General features: G+C 44.8%; 1 protein-coding gene across 3 annotated transcripts in view; it reads right to left on the bottom strand.

The window, feature by feature from the left end:
* Positions 1–336: 336 nt before the first annotated feature.
* BBOX1 (gamma-butyrobetaine hydroxylase 1) overlaps positions 337–22,813 on the bottom strand; it is a 45,115-nt gene continuing 22,638 nt past the window's right edge. For 2 of the 3 annotated variants that reach the window (XM_082761154.1, XM_082761155.1), the window contains exons 4-8: positions 14,421–14,619; positions 7,140–7,245; positions 5,255–5,451; positions 4,298–4,464; positions 339–2,452 (exon numbers count right to left, since the gene is read on the bottom strand). In XM_082761154.1, the coding sequence (XP_082617280.1) occupies positions 2,292–2,452; positions 4,298–4,464; positions 5,255–5,451; positions 7,140–7,245; positions 14,421–14,619 (830 nt within the window). In that variant the 3' untranslated portion in view covers positions 339–2,291. Of the gene's footprint in view, positions 2,453–4,297; positions 4,465–5,254; positions 5,452–7,139; positions 7,246–14,420; positions 14,620–22,813 lie in introns of all 3 variants that reach the window. The other variant, XM_082761156.1, reaches the window with a different exon arrangement.

Below are 22,813 nucleotides of genomic sequence, written 5' to 3'. Positions count from 1 at the left end.
CATGAAACATTTTGTTATATATATATATATATATATATATAATAGCTAGAATTAAGTTCATAGACAATCCTGCAGGATTTATACACAGCAAACTGCGTGCAAGCACAGTGAGCAGGCTGTTGGGGAACCTAGGGCCAGCAGCACTCCTACAGCCACCATCCTGCCTGGGTACACGGCGTATGCCTGTAATCAGCAAAGCTGCCTTTTTTGTATTTGTCTTGTAAAATTTAGCACTGATCCTATGCGTTTTGGGGGAAAACAGTTTGAGGAAGCGTGGGTGTGTAAGGGCAGTATCTCCGAGGCACAAAATATGAGCTGAGCCCAAAAGAATAATTGGTTCCACAATGGCTTTTAATAAACAGACATATGACTAAAAGAAGTTTCAGAAAATTACTGAATAAAAGCAGAAAATCTCCTTGCTATTCATCGTCTTTATAGATCCCAAGATGTCTTATTAAAACGTTACAAATGGCAATCCTCGCTAAATTGTTATATGCCAACTATCCCAGCTAAAGCACAGTATTGCTGGTGTTTTACGGAATATAGGTATAAGCCTTTCCCCATCTTTTCCACCTTTTATAGCAAAGGCAAAAAAATACAGTGCTCTTCTTTCCAAAGTTAACTACTAAAGGAGACGCTGAGAAATCAAATAACCACCGAAAGCCATTTTTGTTGTGCTACATATTAATGTCAGTTTAAAACTTTAACAAAAATATTTTGCTGTGTACTGAAGAGGACTGGCTCTGAACCACACTGTGCCCGTTCACACCCACATCCCAATTCAGTTTTATTTGCTTTCTGAGCGACATCTGTTGACTGTAAATTATGAGTAGAAGTCTTGAGAGTGTTTGCAAGCTTATGTCAGGGTCTCACTTAGGGTTTTTTGTGCTCTCTTGTCGTTGTTGTTGTTAACGTAGTTAATTCTACAGCTATTTAATTTCACAGTTACAGTACTATTGTTTTAGCCTGCCAGGAAGTGGCATGGGTTTATTTAATTTTAATTAATTAATTAATTAATTTATTTTAAGCAATAGTTTGGAAACCAGCAGTTGAATGGAGCAAACTGGGGAGCAGAAGGGTGGTTATCTTGTCAGGCCCTCAGCATGGGTGAGAGGGCATCCTCTTAGCTCCACACCTAGAAGGAATAGACTCAATGGACATACATTTGGGTGTGAAAATCTGCATTTTAAACCTCTGTCTTTCAATTTGGCATCTGAATATAGGGGGAAAAAACAGTGGTGCAGAGCTGTAGCTAACTTGTGTAGTAATTGCTGCAGCGATTTTTGCATGGTGTGATCTCCAGTCAGTATGCGAGTGAGAGAATATCCTCCCGACCGCATCTGCCAAAGGTGTACTCTGGTATTTGGTATTAAAAATGGATCTGAATTCAATCACTGGGTTGGAAGGGACCTTAAGGACCACCTGGTTCCAACCCCGTGCCATGGGCAGGGACACCTCCCACCAGCCCAGGTTGCCCAAAGCCCCATCCAGCCTGGCCTTGGACACCTCCAGCGATGGGGCAGCCACAGCTTCTCTGGGCAGCCTGTGCCAGGGCCTCACTGCCCTCGCAGGGAAGTGATTTCTGGCCCTATCAGCAACCTCCACACTGAGAATTTTCTGTTCCTAATGCAGAGGAGAAGTAACGCAATGCATTCTCTGTTAGCTCTAGGGTTTCCAAGCTTATGAACTTAGAAACGTAGAAAAAGTTATTTGTGGCTGTGACAGTCATCATGTGTACATCGGAATACACAGAGCACAGCTCGTGGTAAAGTGTGGTTCTTCTTAGAAAGGTCTCTACATAAAAACAACTCCAGAGTAGCGGTTGCTTGTTTTGCTAATGAATTGGGTTATGATTTATGCAGCAAAGGATGCCTCTCTGAAAGTAGTGGAAGATGCTGTTCATAACAAACCTGTAGTTACTAATGCTTATAGACTCCTTCTTGATGATCCTTTCAAGCTTTCTAGGGAGGGCGGGTGTATCTGTGAGGGCAAATCCCTGGGGTATCCCAGTGGGATACCCCTGTAAAGTGATAACGTTTAAAGCCATTTGCATGTTGCTTTTAAAAAGAAAATAAGTTGACTGTGGTAGCAATTCACTTGTAGATTCCAAGACTAGGGCACAGACAGATCTTTAATTGCTATGAGCAGCAAGTGTCTCAGCACCTGATGGGATTCAGAAATACATTCAGATATTCATAATGTTAGTTTGTGACATGAGTTATTTTATTTATACTTTTTTTTTTTTTTGAGGTTAGACAGCCTAGTTTTGTTTGTTCTAGTCAGAAGAAAGCTCAGTCCCTATTCAGGACCCTCTTTCGGAGGAGCCGGAGCCTTGACATGACCACGTCCCAGTCGGCGTAGGCACCCTCCAGGTGGCGACTCACCTCTGATCCTGACTGGAAGCTCTGGCGACCATGAAGCACGCGCCAGTTGTCGAAGGTTACTATGTCTCCTGTGAAGAGATGGCACAAAGTTTAACAGCTGGTATATTTTATTCCTTCGGACAGATGATGTTGAGATAGATCTGTATCAGCAGCTAGGGAGCGATAATTTCAGATAGCTCGTCTGAAGGTTTTGGTGATGTGGTAGCTTTAGATTAGCTGGTGATTCTCAAGCAGAGAGGCCAGGAAGCTCCAACTCTGTTTCTGGACAATCCCATGGACAGATAGAAAAGAAACCAGTTGGGATAGCTTAGAGAAAATGATTAGATGAGTTTCTTTGTAAGAAGGTACTTGTTTAAAAAAGAACTTCTGCCCCTAAAAGAGATCAAATCTTTCTTCCCAGATGCTGGGAAGCATGGACAGATTCAGCCTGCCAAAAATGGACCTAAAAAGTGTACAACACATACAAATTATCTTTCATTTTAACCTTCTACCTCGTTTATCCACGTTTCTTTTGTTTGGACAAAGCTGTGCTGAACCTCTGAGGAGATACTGGAGACAAAGCTCAGCGAAAGCCTCTAACTGGGGACTAGCCCAGCATGCTGAGTCACCCACATAAGGTTGAGTAGGCTTGCCACAGCTCGGAGGCATGCTTAGAAAGCAGAGTGCTAGGGGAAATCCGTGGAAGGATCAAAGGGGTCAAAGAAAAGCGGGTGATTTTCACTTGATGGGTCTGTAACTACTTGTGCAATACACATCCTGCATTACTATCCCTGTTAAAAGAACTCTGAGAGTACAAAGCTAAACCACTGAAAGTTAGGAAATGCCTTAATTAAGGCCAGCTTGTCATTTAAATTTTTCTCCTTTGTGTGCCACCATTGTGATAAATCTCTGGTTAAATAACCTTATGTTCTTTCATTCCTACGTACCCTTCCCTCTACCACCATTTTGGTGCATTTAATGGTAGGAAGATGGTGCTTGTGTAATGGGAAGTACTTTGTTTTATCATTTATTATGTGATCCTATAAATTATTTTATTGCACGTTCCCAATAGGCAGTGATTCGTTTCCTCATAGACATTTTAAAGGCAGTAGCACCATGACGTGTGATGTGGTCACGTACACTAATAAGTTTACTTTTGTAACACCTCGTGAGAGCTGAGGGACTATTTGTATGTTTATTTTATAGTTGGAGAATGAAGGAACTGAGATTAAGGCCAAAGTAGTTAAATATATGTATGGGCTGACTTTTAAAGAGCACTTGTGTTTTATGCTCGAAACACAGCCCCGTGCAACTCCAGCTGAAGTTTACAGCACTTAGTGCCTCTGCAAATCTGCCTCCAGCTGTCTTGCACAGGCCACCCAGAAAAAGCAGCAGAACAGCAGAGACTTCCGAAATTCATCCCACATTACTCAGGCATTGGGTGCCTAAGGAAGGGAGGTGACTGAATTCCCTGCAGCACTGGTGAGGTGCCCTGGGAATACACAGGAGCAGCACAACACAGGCGAATCATCTGTTGTAATGTTCCTGCCCTGCACGAACGAGGGTGCGATCACGTACCGTGTGCTGAACTGGGTGGCCCAGCAGGCTTGCAAGTGATGTTTCCCAGTTGTGGTGCTGGTGCTTTGACAAGTTAACATTTCCTACGTGGCGTGAGTCTTTGTCCTAAACAGACAGGTTGGGCTAACCAATAGATTCTATTCCCCACCCAGACACCTCTTTTTTTTTTTCTTTATAGTGAAACGATGGCAGAAGAAATCTATGAAGTGAATGTAAAGATACGGCGTGAAATAACATAGGTGACAAACAGGGCTAACATTTCCTCTCAGTGCCAGGACAGCGCTAACGATGCTCGAGTGTTTTGACATGTCAGGAGAAACATGAAAAATCATTGCGAGGAGAAAAAACTTCCTGACCTGGTTTCAGCTTGTAAGTAAACTTGTGTTCTCTGCTGTTTAATAAATCATCAAATTCCTTTAGAGCTGCATAAAATGGCCGCACTTTTTCGGCTGGTATGTCAAACACTGTGTCTCTTGTTGCATTATTGTAATTGATGCGAACTACTTGGCCTCTGTAATCCACACTGTGAAACAGAGAAGGGAAGGAAAAGAAATGTATTACGTTGTTACTGAAACATTTTAGCAGTTAACAAACAACTGAACTCTTCTCTTGAATCTTAGAATCATGGAATCATTTAGGCTGGAAAAGACCTTCAAGATCATCAAATCCAACCATCGACCTGACTTACTTTTCTAAACAAAATTCAAGTCTGTGACAAAGGACGATACCACAAGGTTAGTTCCTTCATTCCTAATTGTTACTGGATTGGAATTTGGTAATTAATCCTAACTAGGGAAAGGGATCATAAGCAAAAAGCGTAGACACTTAACTTCCTTAAATTACTATATTCTATACACCTCAGTCATAGAGTCGAAGTTTTTAAATTCAGGAGAGATTAAGAACACTTAAATTTGATTTTTTTATAGTATATGGATGTTAATCTAAATACTTCACAGTAGGACCTCTCTCTGGCACAGAGCAGAGGGACAGCTACACAGCACAGGCTGGAACTGAGCAACCAGCCCAGCTGCTGTGCCTGCACCCAGAAGGTATCCTAAAGACCGTGAGTCCTCCCTAGAACTGGGCAAAGCCAAAGAAGGAAAACTATGCTGCAGTGTGACAGCAAAGAACAAGTAATAAATACACTGGCTTCCTAAAGGGGAAAAAAAAAAAAAAAAAAAGGCAACTCCAGACCCAGTTAAGGCACAGTTTCCCCACAAGGTGGCAGGAGCAGACCTTTTCCTACCAACACGCAATCCCCTGACACTGGGGCTTTTAGTTTTCGTTGGAGTTGTGTTGCTGAAGCTACTCACTCTATAATCCTTTGCTTACACTGCACGGCAAAATCACAGTAGTCGACCCCGACATCCGTATAGTCTACAGCAGTAGAGGACAGGATCTGGTATGCTTGAGGGTTTTGTTGCTTCAGCTTGTTGGAAACGTGAAATCCATCTACAACTTCACTCTCGCCTCCTGCAGCTGTTTGCTTTATACAGTGGAGAAACTGAACCTGTAGCGAATTAAGATCTCATTATAACAAGAATTACCCTGTGTATTTAATAGTTAATTAGCATCAGTTTTCTCTTATCTTTTTTTTTTCCCACAAGCAAAAGACTGACTTCCCATTGCTGCAGCTTCACAGTACTCTGACGCCATTATCCCACAGGCAGAAAGTTCAAATTTAACATTAATAAGTCCATCCCATTTGGGGCATCTTCTAACACTTGCAGCTTTTTATTATTTCCTGCAAGTCAAGTGCAAAGCTCTGCTGTAACTTCTTTCTTCTGAGGCGCTGTTTGCCGCAGTCATACAATTTTAAACGCACTGCAGTCTCCCTCCTTATCTCAACAAAGAGGATTATTTTTCTCTTGCAGAAACAAAACCTGTTGTGAATTATCTGTTCACAAAGGGGAAAAGGTGGCTCATGGAAGGCAATGGGCCCAGTGTCTGTAATAAAATTGGATTAAGGAAGTTTCACTTCACAGTGAAGTTGCCAAGGCGTAGATCTTATGTAGATCTAATTATTAATTTTTTTTTTTTTTTTTTTTTTTTTTTTAGTGTTATTGGTGGTGATTTTAAACCAGGATATCTCCTGGATAATAGTTGCAAGATCAAAATGTGGGAAATCCTAAAGCTATTTTTACAGGATTCCTATGAACTCATCATCCATTTAAAGAGGTTTCTTCAATTATTTGTATTAAATACATCCTCAGAGTTCAAATAGTGTGTAAACACTATATAAATAAAACTACATTCAGGATGATGCTTGAAAATAATTCAGTGTGCTTCAATACTTTAATGTCTTGCAAGCATGTTTGAATGGAAGAGGTTTTGCTCTTTTTATAATGTTTCATAGCAGCGAGAGCTTTGGCACAGGTGAGGCTGTGAGCTAACTCATGGCTGTGCTCTCTTAATGAAGTTCTCTTCCATTTTTATTCCACACTAATGAATAGCATCTAGTGATTTTAATAGGTGATGCTAATTTGATGCTTATTTGTGGATAAATCATATTGGCTTTTCATTTATAGGAGAAAATGACAGGAAGTGTGGTAAAGTAATAGAAAGGGAAGTTGTAGGTATGGATGCAAACTTTTGCAGTATTTTCCTTGTTCCTTCACGTGTGTTCCTGCTGCTTTTCAGTTCTCTGGTGAATTCTGTGGATTAGGCTTTGAAGTGACATGGGCTGGGGGAAGAGCTATGTCCCGTGGAGGTGGGTCGGCTCTAGAGAATGCCCCCTGTTTGTCTGTTGTCACCGAAAGCGTGAGTGCCTAACTTCAGCCAATTTGTAAAAGACAGGACATGACATCTTAATCATGTTTCTCCTGATTTGTTCTCCTCCTGAGGTGAACAGCCTTGTCCTAACTGCACTGCAGCATTCAGACACCCAACTCCAATGTAAGGAAAACAGTATCAAAAGCACAAACCATATGAGAAAGCGTGAGTGCCCCGTAATATTCTCAATACTTTGAGAGTTTTCATTTGAAAATTTTGGGATACATAGCGGGCTTGCTATGCAGAATTGACATCATAATGCTTATCTATGTATATTTACATTGTTATATAAAGGTTCGTCTACCATTATTTTTATATTGCTCTTTTAAATCAAAATTTAGAGTCGCTGAATGCTGACTTCATTTTAATTCATGCTTTGCGCTATGGGAACAATTCCCTTTTGCAAAGTCAGTAGGTTTGTCTTACCCCAGGTGGATGCTGCAGAACAGGGTAATCGGTGTGAAAGCACAGCTTCCCGGTCGTGTAAGCCACGTTGTTAGCATCTGCTTTGTCTTGCACTTGCCAAGTCGGTCTTTACAATGAAAGGGAAAAGAGAAAACATGTGAGAACAGTCAGCCAGCGTGCCGTGCACATGGAGACCATGAAATCACAAGAGAAGAGAGTTACTCCATCTTTGAACACGAATGTCTTGTAAATTACAAGGAAATGATTGATCAATGTCCCCTGCAGCTTATTTCAGGCTTATTTCTGCAATGCTGGTGATTTTAAGCATTACTGAATTCAGGCTAGAAACTGAGTGTGGAGAGGGACATCTGGCCCCAGGCAGTATCTAGAGGAGTGATGGTTTCCAGCACTGGTGTTTTGCTGAATGCAAGGATCAGATGAGGACAAGAACCAAGCCATATCTTCTGGGCTAAATCAACACCTATTTCTGAGGCTTCAGAAATACTCGAATGGGATTTGGACCACTTTTTATGGGCTTTACTTTTTCCCCTGCCAGATGGAGTACACAAGTGAAATATAAAATTATTTAAAGCTATATAATTTTGCCCCAAAGTTAATTTTAAAGTTTCACAGTCTTGGAAAATACAGAGTATCCTTTGCAGTGGGATTTTTCCTGGTACACGCAGACTCACCATTAAAGAGAAATTGTCTTGATTTAAAACTTCGTACCTTCTTTCTCTTTGCTGATGCTCTCTCTGAGAATTCCCCCTCCCCCTTATCTAATCACATAGTTTCAGTGTTGAAATTAGACAAAATTCTGTATGAAAGTTTACTGACAAGTGCAAAAAAATGGAGTCTTAGTTATATAATAAAGACATGAATACATCCCGTTGCAGCGCATTCAAACCCTGTTTCACGTGGCAGGCCGTGCAGGAGAGATGGAGACCAAGACCCACACATTTGGTCTGCACAGAGCGTGGGGCTGAAGCCAGCGCTCAGCGAGGGCGTGATGGAGATGCAGACGCTCGCCTGGGGAAGCCTCAGTCACCATATGCAGGTCATGGAATTGAGGAATGTGAGTGACTTCAAAGAAAAATGTGAAACTCATTTTTTCCCTTTGAATTAGTGTAGACCAAATCTATTATGCGTTTCAGGTGGTGTGCTTGCATTACTTGTTAACAGCGCTTAAATAAGAAAAGAGGATAAAGCACATGCAGACCGAAATCACTTCTATGGAGTACACAAACACTTCTGTTCCAGGAGTAGCAGTTGGTAAAAGAACCATGCAAAATACTAAAGCTGAATTTCTGAAATTGCTAAGGGGAAAAAAAAAAAACTTGAATATTTGTGAGTGTGCTTCAACGCCTGGGAAAAATCACTTTTATTATATGGTACAGCACATATTCATCAGTACATGACTTCAGTGCTGAAGAATGGTAACTTGAACCACATTTCCATAGCTCCCACTTGTACAGCCAAAAACTAGCTTGTTATATCACCCTTGTCACTGGTGTTGATGGTAGCTATGTTCACTCCATATTTAATTACAAAGGCTCCAGTATCACTTACTGTTTCTAAAACAAATTAATGCTTTTTAATTGTCTCATTTATATACAGTAGATACAATTGTTGGAATGGTAATACTTTCTAAAGCTGTTGTGACATCTTGCAAAAGAGGTCAGAGCTTTCCTGCTGCTATGCTTTCCAGGAGACCTGTCCCTGGGGGCTCCCCTTTCATGCGTGGAGCTTCTGTCATAGCTCGTTACTGCCTTGCAGTCAGCAATAATTAAACAGACAAAGTGATTCTAATGGGGAGCCGAGTGCTGGGCCTGGAAAAAAGACTTTGTCAAAGTATCAACAGAGCTCAAGTATGAACTCAGTCACGGGGAGAGCTGTTAGACCAAGTCCAGGAGAGGAAAGAAAGAAAGAAGATGCTTTTTTACAGGAGAAAACACAGGTAATGTCAGAGGACTCCCATCCCGTAGAGAGAACAAAACAGTTAGAATGGCTTATGGTTTACTAATTAGGGTCAGATTTCAGCATGAATTGCTCACGCTGTTTGACATAGCAGGAAATTTGGCACCAGGCGGGTGTAGCACTTCTTGTTTTGGCATTAAGGGGCGACGTGAGCTCAGTCTCTCTGAGCAGAAAACTACTCTGCCTGGCTCGTCTTTAGCTTTAGAAAATGGCTGCGGTAGGAACTGAAGCCACACTTAAATCACCTGGCCTTGCACTTCATTAAAAATCGAGGTCTTGTTTGTAAGAGATTTGGGACCCGTGTCCTCCTCTTGCAGCTGCAGCCCTCTGGGAGGTGCAGGTGGGCCCCAGGGAAGCCCTCGATCCACCCCAAGCACTGAGAGAGGTTTCTGAAGGGGAAGGAGTGCAGGGTCCAGCACAGGAGGGTTTGGTGAAATGCACTGCAGGAGGAGGGGAGAACCTGCTGGTGGAGTTGTTCCTCTGTAGTTTAACAAAAAAAAATGCTCACAGGGAAGTAAGTGTGGACCCCCCTCTTGTAGGGCTGATGCAGAGAATGTTTCCACAGAAGTGACCTTTTAAGATAGCATGTACCAAACAGACATCTAGGCAAGAAAAAAGGCTTTCATTTTTCCACGTACGTGTTATATTCATTTCTGTTACATTTCAGTAAAATGCATGGCCCTGCAGAGGGATGTTTTATTCAACAAACTTGACTGTTTCAGGTTTATCCATTTTATTTAAAATAGTAGTAGGTCTTGTACTTGGGCACTGGTGAAATAACAAGGGGAGTACCAATAATTATGCTTTTATTACAGTTGTAAAAAGCACTTCAGAATTGAATGCCGGTAATAAATGAACTTTTCTTTTAGGGGTAAAGACATGGACCATAAGCAGCTGTTCTGAGCCTGTCGTTCAGTTTGAAACCTCAATACAATTTCTGCTACTGTGAGAACTATGTCAGAGTACTGAGACCAGGTTCTACAGTAAGTATATTGAACAAGGAAACAGGTTAAATCAGGAGAAAAGGTACTATAGGAAAAGAGGCCTTTTCTCCTCTGTAGTAGTTTTAGACTATGTTCCAGCTACTCATGCCTAAAAATAAGAAACTTCTTTCTTTTAAAACATTTGAAAACAAACAAACCACCACCACACACACACAAAAATTGAAATCTTCACAATTTCATGTGATGGATTCACATTTAACAAAAGCTGGGTTATTAAGCTATTTGAATACAGCTCCCTAGCTATCTGTTGGGTCCATTTAGTATGTTACCGCTTCATACATAGCTGTATTAAAATATTTGACACGAAGTTTGTGACTTAAGAATAGTTAATGGGTAACTTTTAAATCACTACACCTAACAGGAAACTTACATGTGATCCTAACTGTATTTTTTAGTACCTGAGGAATTCCCTCCTCACCCCTCTTTTTAAAAACAGTGCTCTTATTGGGGGGGCAATGTCCCAGGTCATTTTAAAAAGCATTTCATGTGCAACGTGTGTGCCTGCACATGTGCAAGCGTGCTGGGAGGAAGGAGCCATGGCTGATAGTTGTGCAGCTGAACGATGCTTCTTCTGAGAAGGGTTAATATTTTGTAACCCAACTTTCTATTTACAGTCTTTTTGATTAACAAACAAAATAAAACAAAGGTTTAATTGACACCAAAAGGAAATCTGATTTAAATAGTGAAAGCAGCTCTAAATATTATTTGCCCAATTGTTGTGGACTGAGGTCAAATTTCAGCCTTGGTCCTGAACATGAACGGGCATGGACATGAATGATCAGGAAGTTCACTGAAGGATGTATTAAAACACTTAAATATATGTCAGAGACTCAGAACTCATCCGTACAAATCAGTTTGATTGAAATCATTTTTAAACACAATAAATACAACAAATATATCAAACTGACCATAAACAAAAGGAAGTATTTAATAAACATTACTCTTTATAACCATATTAGGCAAGAATCAGTGAGGTACATCACTAATTTATTTTAACAGAAAAATTCTGATGGCACAACTGAATCTGAATCTCTTATTGGCTCAGACAGTCAGGTAAAATGTCCTAATAGTTAATGCACATTTATGTATTAATTGACTCTCTGGAATCTCTTAAACAGTGCAGAGAGTTATCGCAAGGTGGACACTGAAGACAATTTCGAGTGGGAAATTTGCAGTAATTTTGAACAGCAAGGATGCCGAGAGCTGAGGCAGACAGCCAAGCAGAATGGCAGATGTTTCATCTTACAGTGCTGCTGAGCATTGTAAGTATCAAAACCTTTTGGATGCCTTTGTGAAAAACATGCTGTGGCACTCAGCAGATGGACAGTGGATGAAATGCCTCTGGGAGATGTAGAGATAATTTCCAGTTTTAGGGCCTAGGAACTTCTAGATCCAGTTCCTCATCCCTTAAACAAAGGGAAGCTCCTACAAGTTCTGTTGTAACCCAAGCACACACGTGAGGTATTTTGAAGGGTTGCTTTTTCCCCTGTCTCAAGCTATCTCAAGCTATCGTGCAGATATTATGTACTTTGTTGTAGTGATATGCTTTAACAAGGAACCAGTTTGTTGTTCCCTGCTCATTGCTAACTGAACTAAGATACCCCTGCAGCTTTCATCCCTCAGGTACCCCAGAGAGCAGCAGAACACCCTCAGAAAGGAGCCACTGCATACCTGTTATGAGGAGCACATCAGAACAGAAAAAGCAAGCGGTGCTACTTGCATAACAATGCAAGTATTTAAGTGAGACCTGTAGCAGGCTGCCAGATGTAGACGTGCTTGACATTAGGAATGCTTTTAACAGCAGAAAATATTTACTAGCACTGGATGAGGTTTCCAAGTGGAGCAGGGAGTTCTGTTCCCATTAGATTTAGTAGGATGGACATGACCAAATCCCAGTTAACATTGAAAACCACTTTTCCTTCTGGCACAGTGAGCAGAAAGGGGAAAAAAACATCCTAGTGAAAGTACATCATCTTAACCAACCTAGTACATTATACATGTTTCTTTTTCAAGCCTTACAAATATTTAAGGTGGTTTCTGGAACTGACAGAAGACTCATAATATTAATGGTAATTTAAAGCAGTTGTTCCCTCTACCCCCCTCTTTTTGGAGGTCAGCAGAAAAAAAATAAATAAATAAAATAAAATGCCATTCTCACAAGTGTTGTATCTGAAGTTCACTGAAGTGAACTCAGAATTTTGGCTGATTTTGAAGATTTTTCCTGAGCCAGCTTCCCAGGTTTGAAGCACAGGAAAAAAAGTGTCACAGAAACAGGTTGATTTTCAACATAAGAAGTATTATGAAGAATTCCATTTTTCCTGTGCGACCAAGGGAAGGGATGCCGTGGCCACAGCCATTCCTTGCAGGGGTTGTGGTGTTTAGTTTTCCAGTCAACTGACACGTTCCTAGTGCAGGATAAGCCACTCAGCTTTCACTTCTGTTTTATCCAAGCACAATATTCTTTGGTGAACCTTGCAGAAGCAAATCCATAACTATGCCTTAAAAACTATGTTTTTGTTCTCCGTTAGGGGTGCTGGTGTTTGGAGTGCTGTCTGGAGTACAGCCATACGCTGCGGCCAAGGTCACAAGGACACTGCTCCGAGGCAACCCCACACGGAACTAATGTGCCAGTGAGTGACTCTGCCAGAGGGATGCTTGGGCTGCCAGAGATTTGAATCAAGCCTTTGTTTCAGAAATACTGAAATATAACTAGTGAGAAAGAAAAAGATAGCAGGTCTTGTTCATAGACTTAAACTCTTGCCCTCTACATTCATGCAATTTAGTGTCAGGGCTCATATGTGAGCATGTCTGAGGGCAGCAGCTGACCTGGGAGCAGGGTCCTCTGGGTGCATGGGCAGAAAGCAACACAAAAGTGGAGAGAATGGATCAGGACTAACTTCCATGCTGCCAGAAGTTGCTATTATATTACACTAGCTCTTCCCCTGCCTTTTAGAAGTTGTTTAATAAATTTAAGAGCCAGTAGTATTATCTAATGATGGAACTTCACTGGTAAAAAGAAGATGTAACAATAAACAGTAAGTCTTAAGCACTGTAGCTTGAAAAAAGGACCTTTCCTTTACCCTCCTCCCTCTTGATTTAATAAATTTCTCCCAGTATCATAGTGCTGCTCATACCAACCTCACCCACATGGCATATTCTAACAGGACTCATGTGCCTCCATACAAGACTATTGAAGGGGAAGAAAATCTTCCCTTCTGAGTTAAAGTCTGGTGGGAACATCATCTTTCTGGCAAAGGTTGACTGTTTTCCTGCTTTTTATTTTACATAATTTTAGACAAAGGAGATGCTTTGGTTGTTGCCCACATGGTTTATTTGTTTGTCTTCTGAACTAGGTAGATTCAAGTGAAGAAGTCTTGCTGTAATATTTATCTTTTAATTTATTATGGGGGAGAAGGGAACTTTTCAGATGGGAAGCCCTAAATTGATCATGTTTTGGTGTGTTTTCAGGCACAAAGAAATAACAAGTGTGTTTAAATGTTACCGTCTTTTAAGACTAAAATAGAAACAAGGAGCAACTGTGAAATACCAGCAAGGAGCACACAGGGCTGGGACCTGCACCAGCAAGTCATGGGACATGTTGTGGAGCTAGGGTTTGGGGGCTGGATTTCAATAGCAAACTGAATTTTGCCTCTTCCTCCAGTGAGTTATCAATTCCTGGGACTGAAATAAGATGTGAACATGCTCTAGACGTCTTCCCAAGGAAGAGGTGATCCAGGCCAAGCTACAGAGTCCTAGCGTTCTGGTAATTAAAGGAAAAAGTGAAACAAACCATCCCTCTGCTCCCCCCCCCCAAACTTTATTATTCATAGGTACAGCAATTTGGAAGAGGTCTTTTATGTAGTCTCATGTAGTCTCAATTGGGCATTGTGAGGTTGGTTGTGGCTTTTCAGGTTGGACTCTGCTCATAGTAGGGAAAAGTGGATTTTTGCACATCTCAGCATGCTCTTACCTATTTCCATAACTCAGCAGGCTAAGAAAATGTTTCAGTACAGCTACCTCATCCTCTGTGCAGAAGGGAACTGGATTAGGGATTTTTGATTTTGCTCAGTGATAGATAAATATGGCTCTCTTGGGGTTGTCATGTATCTGCTATCTGTTGTCAGACATTTTTCCTTATACAGATTAACAATTGTCTCCGCATTTTCATAATAGTAGGCAAGAAAAAAATCCTCTTGCTTTCATAAATTAATCCACAAGAGAGGTCCGGTAAGCTGAAGTGGAATACATGATTACAGTTGGCAAAGCAAGGATATTAAAAACAAAACCGAAAAAAAACAACTAAAAACCAACAGCAACTTACCCATAAAAAGTGAGACGCAGGAAACCAATCCTGTGGCCAAGCTTAACCAACTCCCCCTGCCTAGCAGCAGCTCCTGTTAGTAGCACAATTCCCACTTTCTTTAGGGTGCACAGCCACTGGTATGCACTCCGATCATTGTACATGATTTCTTCAAAAGGTATTTCGGGAAGCTGCAGGTCTGAGCCCCAGTACTGACGTTCTGGAAGGGAAGAAATAGAGAAGGAAGCTCTCAAAGCCTCGAAGGAGTCAAAGTGTGACGTTAATGGGATTTCCATGCATTTGTGAATATGCCATTAATCCTGTAGCCAACAACCTGAACCCTGGTCCCCGATTATGCCTGAATAAAAAAGGATCTTCATGATAAAATTTAACAGAGCATTGCAGTAAAGAAGCAAATTTCAATCAGAAATGGAATAAAAGCCCATTTGAAGGGGATATTTTGTTAACAATACACCAGAAATGTGCATAATACTTTTTTCTGTCTGTACTGGTGAACCACAAAGGTAAGACTTTCTGAAACTAAGACCGCTTTCAAAATTTCTCCTAGAGGGTAAAACAGCACAGAGCACCTTGAGATGCCCCTCGGAAGCACAGCATGGATACATATCAATGAAAGGATTACGCTTCCAGTGCAGGACAGCAGAAGACAGACATCAGTGTTACACCTTAGAAGCTGAGTAACTACATCACAGTTGCGTAAGTGACCAACTGATTTTCTTTTGTAGACCTGTCTTCATCAAGTCACATGCTAAGTTCTGCAGGATGGTGTCATTGCTTGTCTCATTCTTTTTTGTGAGCATTAGTGTTGTTTTGGATCATTGCAAAAAAAGAGCCCGAGATGTTAACGAACCCAAACACTGCCAGAAGGTAAGGATAACGATAGAAATATTGAGCAATGAGCAAGAAGCTTTGTCCTGCCCATTGTCAGAGCATTTGACAACAGAATAGTAAGAATTAGAGTTCCCAAGCAGATAGAACACCTAACAGAGAAGAAATAAAACTAACACTGGGTTGTAAGTAGAAGAAAGAATGATTATTTTCTGAGGAAGAATGTACTCTGGTGTCAGTCAACATGGCCTTATATCCATTTGTAAAGATAACCTATGGAAAAGGCAAAGCATTAATACAGTGACAGAATGTAGTCATAATTAGATATGAGCATGAGGCCTGGGCAGATATTTCATGTTATGAAGGGCTACACAATGCAAAATTCTTCCTTCAGCATGGCTAAGTTCTAAGAATTATGCCTAAATTACACTATATTAAATTAAACCTTATGACCCACAACTCAGATCTGGATTGTTGTGCTTGAAACTGCCTCTGGAAAAGCAAAGTCTTGTTGGGTGTCCAGCCAGGCAGAGGGGCACTGACCTCCCAGGCATGCTAAGGGAACGCACGAACATGGTGGCAGCTCACAACCCAAGTCCCTGACTGCACCTGGTGCCAGGACACTCCCCTCACATGCCTGGTAGGGGAGGGATGAGGCTTCCCCACAGAGAGCATGCAGCTAGCATTGACTGCAGCTGGGGAGATTTTTTGTCATTTACTTGTATCTTCTTTCCTGTACATTTCCTTCCTTCTCTGCAAAGCAACTCTACAGTTCTGGGACTGTGACTCAAGGGGAGATGCCAAGACCAGGCTTTTCTCTCTCTCATGAAAAGGGAGTAAGAAATTCCTGCCACTGGCTCTAACAAAGAACCTTCTCGCATGGGGTGGGCTGTTGCAGCCATTTTAGGTGCTGGAGATACCCAGCTCCAGGGAGCACCACAGGAAAGCCCCAAATATTTTCAGTCACTTCACACACACCTGGAATCAATTATTCCTTTCCTATCTCTGTTCTGTCCCAGGACAATAACCCTTTCCTTCCTTGAGCACTCTCAACCTCACACAACATCCATTTCTCTCCAGGTGGGATGCAGACACACAGAGATTAGGAATTTACTGATTTTTCTCTTTCTTTTCATTTTCAGGAATTTGTATGGCTTGCAGCCCACAGCCAGAGAACACACCTGTGCTCACCCAGAGGATAATGAGAGCTCCTACAAGAACAGCCCTTCTACAGAAGCTCCCCTGCCAGCTCTCTGTTCCTGGGGACCCTCAACAGGAGATGTAAGTCCTCTGCTGTGGACTGCCTCTAGAATCACTCACATAGGAGGATGGGTCTGAAGTAAAGCTTGGAATCCTTTCGCAGATGATGGTGATAATTATTATTAATATCTACTTTCCCCCTTATGTAAAAGCAGAGTCCCTCAGGAGGACCCCAGCACGGGTGCCCTGCTGCACTAAGACGAGAAGACAATTCAACAAGGGTAAGCAGCAAGAGTGGAGATGCAAGTTGAAGGTCTGTAGTAAACCCACCAGCAAAAGGCACTCAATACAATAACAAAGTGCCACTGGGCAGAGGATAGGCAAGCACAAAGGAGCAGCTGGCTGTACGTGTGATGTATGGCAAGCAAGTACAAGAAGTCAGCTCTGTCAGGAGCAGGGGAAGTGCCCTTGTGCCTTTCAGAAGAAGGAAAGAAGAAAATACCACCAAGAAAGGATAAAAACGAGGTGGAAAAGAAGATGCCCAACAGCATTGATTGCTAGCTGCATGCATCAAACAGCCCACAAAGCCACTCACCTTGGAAGTGGATCAAACCCTAACAGACCTCCTCTCTGCCATTTTATACTCACAGCTAATTTGGGATGTGCTTGTTAAGGACTAATTGTTCGCCTGTGTGGGGAGGGTGGTTAAAAAGTGAGCTGTGGTGATGATTTTTGTTAACGAACGCAAGCTCTGTAAAGTAAAGTCTTGCTTTGAGGCTTAAACCTGTGCTGATGTTTCTGAAACAACGCTTGAATCTGGAAGGGCCAATGCATGGAAGGGGGGGAACCCTGAAAATGGGGGGTACTGAGACCCCAGAAACTGCTGCTGTAGTGGGGAAACCCCACAAACTGGAGAGGCAGACAAAAGGTGCAGGGGAGGCTACTCCCATGCAGGGGTTTCTCAAGGCTTACTCGAGGTCAAACTTGCAGTTTTTGTGAGACCCGGGGTCATCTGAGGTCAACCAATTAGCCCCCGGGGTTACTCGAGGTCAAACTTGGAGATTTTTGGGAGCCCCGGGGTCATCTGAGGTCAACCAATTAGCCCTCGGGGTTACTCGAGGTCAAACTTGGAGATTTTTGGGAGCCCCGGGGTCATCTGAGGTCAACCAATTAGCCCCCGGGGTTACTCGAGGTCAAACTTGGAGATTTTTGGGAGCCCCGGGGTCATCTGAGGTCAACCAATTAGCCCTCGGGGTTACTCGAGGTCAAACTTGAAGATTTTTGGGAGCCCCGGGGTCATCTGAGGTCAACCAATTAGCCCTCGGGGTTACTCGAGGTCAAACTTGGAGATTTTTGGGAGCCCCGGGGTCATCTGAGGTCAACCAATTAGCTCTAGGGGTTACTCGAGGTCAAACTTGGAGATTTTTGGGAGCCCCGGGGTCATCTGAGGTCAACCAATTAGCCCCCGGGGTTACTCGAGGTCAAACTTGGAGATTTTTGGGCGCCCTGGGGTCATCTGAGGTCAACCAATTAGCCCTCGGGGTTACTCGAGGTCAAACTTGGAGATTTTTGGGAGCCCCGGGGTCATCTGAGGTCAACCAATTAGCCCTCGGGGTTACTCGAGGTCAAACTTGAAGATTTTTGGGAGCCCCGGGGTCATCTGAGGTCAACCAATTAGCCCCCGGGGTTACTCGAGGTCAAACTTGGAGATTTTTGGGAGCCCCGGGGTCATCTGAGGTCAACCAATTAGCCCTCGGGGTTACTCGAGGTCAAACTTGCAGAAATTTGGGAGCCCCGGGGTCATCTGAGGTCAACCAATTAGCCCCCGGGGTTACTCGAGGTCAAACTTGGAGATTTTTGGGAGCCCCGGGGTCATCTGAGGTCAACCAATTAGCCCTCGGGGTTACTCGAGGTCAAACTTGGAGATTTTTGGGAGCCCCGGGGTCATCTGAGGTCAACCAATTAGCCCCCGGGGTTACTCGAGGTCAAACTTGGAGATTTTTGGGAGCCCCGGGGTCATCTGAGGTCAACCAATTAGCCCCCGGGGTTACTCGAGGTCAAACTTGGAGATTTTTGGGAGCCCCGGGGTCATCTGAGGTCAACCAATTAGCCCTCGGGGTTACTCGAGGTCAAACTTGGAGATTTTTGGGAGCCCCGGGGTCATCTGAGGTCAACCAATTAGCCCTCGGGGTTACTCGAGGTCAAACTTGGAGATTTTTGGGAGCCCCGGGGTCATCTGAGGTCAACCAATTAGCCCTCGGGGTTACTCGAGGTCAAACTTGAAGATTTTTGGGAGCCCCGGGGTCATCTGAGGTCAACCAATTAGCCCCCGGGGTTACTCGAGGTCAAACTTGGAGATTTTTGGGAGCCCCGGGGTTATCTGAGGTCAACCAATTAGCCCTCGGGGTTACTCGAGGTCAAACTTGCAGAAATTTGGGAGCCCCGGGGTCATCTGAGGTCAACCAATTAGCCCCCGGGGTTACTCGAGGTCAAACTTGGAGATTTTTGGGAGCCCCGGGGTCATCTGAGGTCAACCAATTAGCCCTCGGGGTTACTCGAGGTCAAACTTGGAGATTTTTGGGAGCCCCGGGGTCATCTGAGGTCAACCAATTAGCCCCCGGGGTTACTCGAGGTCAAACTTGGAGATTTTTGGGAGCCCCGGGGTCATCTGAGGTCAACCAATTAGCCCCCGGGGTTACTCGAGGTCAAACTTGGAGATTTTTGGGAGCCCCGGGGTCATCTGAGGTCAACCAATTAGCCCTCGGGGTTACTCGAGGTCAAACTTGAAGATTTTTGGGAGCCCCGGGGTCATCTGAGGTCAACCAATTAGCCCTCGGGGTTACTCGAGGTCAAACTTGGAGATTTTTGGGAGCCCCGGGGTCATCTGAGGTCAACCAATTAGCTCTAGGGGTTACTCGAGGTCAAACTTGGAGATTTTTGGGAGCCCCGGGGTCATCTGAGGTCAACCAATTAGCCCCCGGGGTTACTCGAGGTCAAACTTGGAGATTTTTGGGCGCCCTGGGGTCATCTGAGGTCAACCAATTAGCCCTCGGGGTTACTCGAGGTCAAACTTGGAGATTTTTGGGAGCCCCGGGGTCATCTGAGGTCAACCAATTAGCCCTCGGGGTTACTCGAGGTCAAACTTGAAGATTTTTGGGAGCCCCGGGGTCATCTGAGGTCAACCAATTAGCCCCCGGGGTTACTCGAGGTCAAACTTGGAGATTTTTGGGAGCCCCGGGGTCATCTGAGGTCAACCAATTAGCCCTCGGGGTTACTCGAGGTCAACCTTGCAGATTTTTGGGAGCCCCGGGGTCATCTGAGGTCAACCAATTAGCCCCCGGGGTTACTCGAGGTCAAACTTGGAGATTTTTGGGAGCCCCGGGGTCATCTGAGGTCAACCAATTAGCCCCCGGGGTTACTCGAGGTCAAACTTGGAGATTTTTGGGAGCCCCGGGGTCATCTGAGGTCAACCAATTAGCCCTCGGGGTTACTCGAGGTCAAACTTGTAGATTTTTGGGAGCCCCGGGGTCATCTGAGGTCAACCAATTAGCCCCCGGGGTTACTCGAGGTCAAACTTGCAGAAATTTGGGAGCCCCGGGGTCATCTGAGGTCAACCAATTAGCCCCCGGGGTTACTCGAGGTCAAACTTGAAGATTTTTGGGAGCCCCGGGGTCATCTGAGGTCAACCAATTAGCCCCCGGGGTTACTCGAGGTCAAACTTGGAGATTTTTGGGAGCCCCGGGGTTATCTGAGGTCAACCAATTAGCCCTCGGGGTTACTCGAGGTCAAACTTGCAGAAATTTGGGAGCCCCGGGGTCATCTGAGGTCAACCAATTAGCCCCCGGGGTTACTCGAGGTCAAACTTGGAGATTTTTGGGAGCCCCGGGGTCATCTGAGGTCAACCAATTAGCCCTCGGGGTTACTCGAGGTCAAACTTGGAGATTTTTGGGAGCCCCGGGGTCATCTGAGGTCAACCAATTAGCCCTCGGGGTTACTCGAGGTCAAACTTGAAGATTTTTGGGAGCCCCGGGGTCATCTGAGGTCAACCAATTAGCCCCCGGGGTTACTCGAGGTCAAACTTGGAGATTTTTGGGAGCCCCGGGGTCATCTGAGGTCAACCAATTAGCCCCCGGGGTTACTCGAGGTCAAACTTGGAGATTTTTGGGAGCCCCGGGGTCATCTGAGGTCAACCAATTAGCCCCCGGGGTTACTCGAGGTCAAACTTGCAGATTTTTGGGAGCCCCGGGGTCATCTGAGGTCAACCAATTAGCCCCCGGGGTTACTCGAGGTCAAACTTGGAGATTTTTGGGAGCCCCGGGGTCATCTGAGGTCAATCAATTAGCCCTCGGGGTTACTCGAGGTCAAACTTGCAGAAATTTGGGAGCCCCGGGGTCATCTGAGGTCAACCAATTAGCCCTCGGGGTTACTCGAGGTCAAACTTGGAGATTTTTGGGAGCCCCGGGGTCATCTGAGGTCAACCAATTAGCCCCCGGGGTTACTCGAGGTCAAACTTGCAGATTTTTGGGAGCCCCGGGGTCATCTGAGGTCAATCAACTAGCTCTCGGGGTTACTCGAGGTCAAACTTGGAGATTTTTGGGAGCCCCGGGGTCATCTGAGGTCAACCAATTAGCCCTCGGGGTTACTCGAGGTCAAACTTGGAGATTTTTGGGAGCCCCGGGGTCATCTGAGGTCAACCAATTAGCCCCCGGGGTTACTCGAGGTCAAACTTGGAGATTTTTGGGAGCCCCGGGGTCATCTGAGGTCAACCAATTAGCCCCCGGGGTTACTCGAGGTCAAACTTGCAGATTTTTGGGAGCCCCGGGGTCATCTGAGGTCAACCAATTAGCCCCCGGGGTTACTCGAGGTCAAACTTGCAGATTTTTGGGAGCCCCGGGGTCATCTGAGGTCAACCAATTAGCCCCCGGGGTTACTCGAGGTCAAACTTGGAGATTTTTGGGAGCCCCGGGGTCATCTGAGGTCAATCAATTAGGCCTCGGGGTTACTCGAGGTCAAACTTGCAGAAATTTGGGAGCCCCGGGGTCATCTGAGGTCAACCAATTAGCCCCCGGGGTTACTCGAGGTCAAACTTGGAGATTTTTGGGAGCCCCGGGGTCATCTGAGGTCAACCAATTAGCCCCCGGGGTTACTCGAGGTCAAACTTGGAGATTTTTGGGAGCCCCGGGGTCATCTGAGGTCAACCAATTAGCCCCCGGGGTTACTCGAGGTCAAACTTGGAGATTTTTGGGAGCCCCGGGGTCATCTGAGGTCAACCAATTAGCCCCCGGGGTTACTCGAGGTCAAACTTGGAGATTTTTGGGAGCCCCGGGGTCATCTGAGGTCAACCAATTAGCCCCCGGGGTTACTCGAGGTCAAACTTGCAGATTTTTGGGAGCCCCGGGGTCATCTGAGGTCAACCAATTAGCCCCCGGGGTTACTCGAGGTCAAACTTGCAGAAATTTGGGAGCCCCGGGGTCATCTGAGGTCAACCAATTAGCCCTCGGGGTTACTCGAGGTCAAACTTGAAGATTTTTGGGAGCCCCGGGGTCATCTGAGGTCAACCAATTAGCCCCCGGGGTTACTCGAGGTCAAACTTGCAGATTTTTGGGAGCCCCGGGGTCATCTGAGGTCAACCAATTAGCCCTCGGGGTTACTCGAGGTCAACCTTGCAGATTTTTGGGAGCCCCGGGGTCATCTGAGGTCAACCAATTAGCCCCCGGGGTTACTCGAGGTCAAACTTGCAGATTTTTGGGAGCCCCGGGGTCATCTGAGGTCAACCAATTAGCCCCCGGGGTTACTCGAGGTCAAACTTGGAGATTTTTGGGAGCCCCGGGGTCATCTGAGGTCAATCAATTAGCCCTCGGGTTTACTCGAGGTCAAACTTGAAGATTTTTGGGAGCCCCGGGGTCATCTGAGGTCAACCAATTAGCCCCCGGGGTTACTCGAGGTCAAACTTGCAGAAATTTGGGAGCCCCGGGGTCATCTGAGGTCAACCAATTAGCCCTCGGGGTTACTCGAGGTCAAACTTGGAGATTTTTGGGAGCCCCGGGGTCATCTGAGGTCAACCAATTAGCCCCCGGGGTTACTCGAGGTCAAACTTGCAGATTTTTGGGAGCCCCGGGGTCATCTGAGGTCAATCAACTAGCTCTCGGGGTTACTCGAGGTCAAACTTGGAGATTTTTGGGAGCCCCGGGGTCATCTGAGGTCAACCAATTAGCCCTCGGGGTTACTCGAGGTCAAACTTGGAGATTTTTGGGAGCCCCGGGGTCATCTGAGGTCAACCAATTAGCCCCCGGGGTTACTCGAGGTCAAACTTGGAGATTTTTGGGAGCCCCGGGGTCATCTGAGGTCAACCAATTAGCCCCCGG

This window comes from Aythya marila (genome assembly GCF_965140915.1).
Source record: "Aythya marila genome assembly, chromosome: 5".
Classification (NCBI taxonomy): domain Eukaryota; kingdom Metazoa; phylum Chordata; class Aves; order Anseriformes; family Anatidae; genus Aythya; species Aythya marila.
Note: the sequence above shows the minus strand (reverse complement) of the source record. Positions and strands in the feature narration are given on the sequence as shown.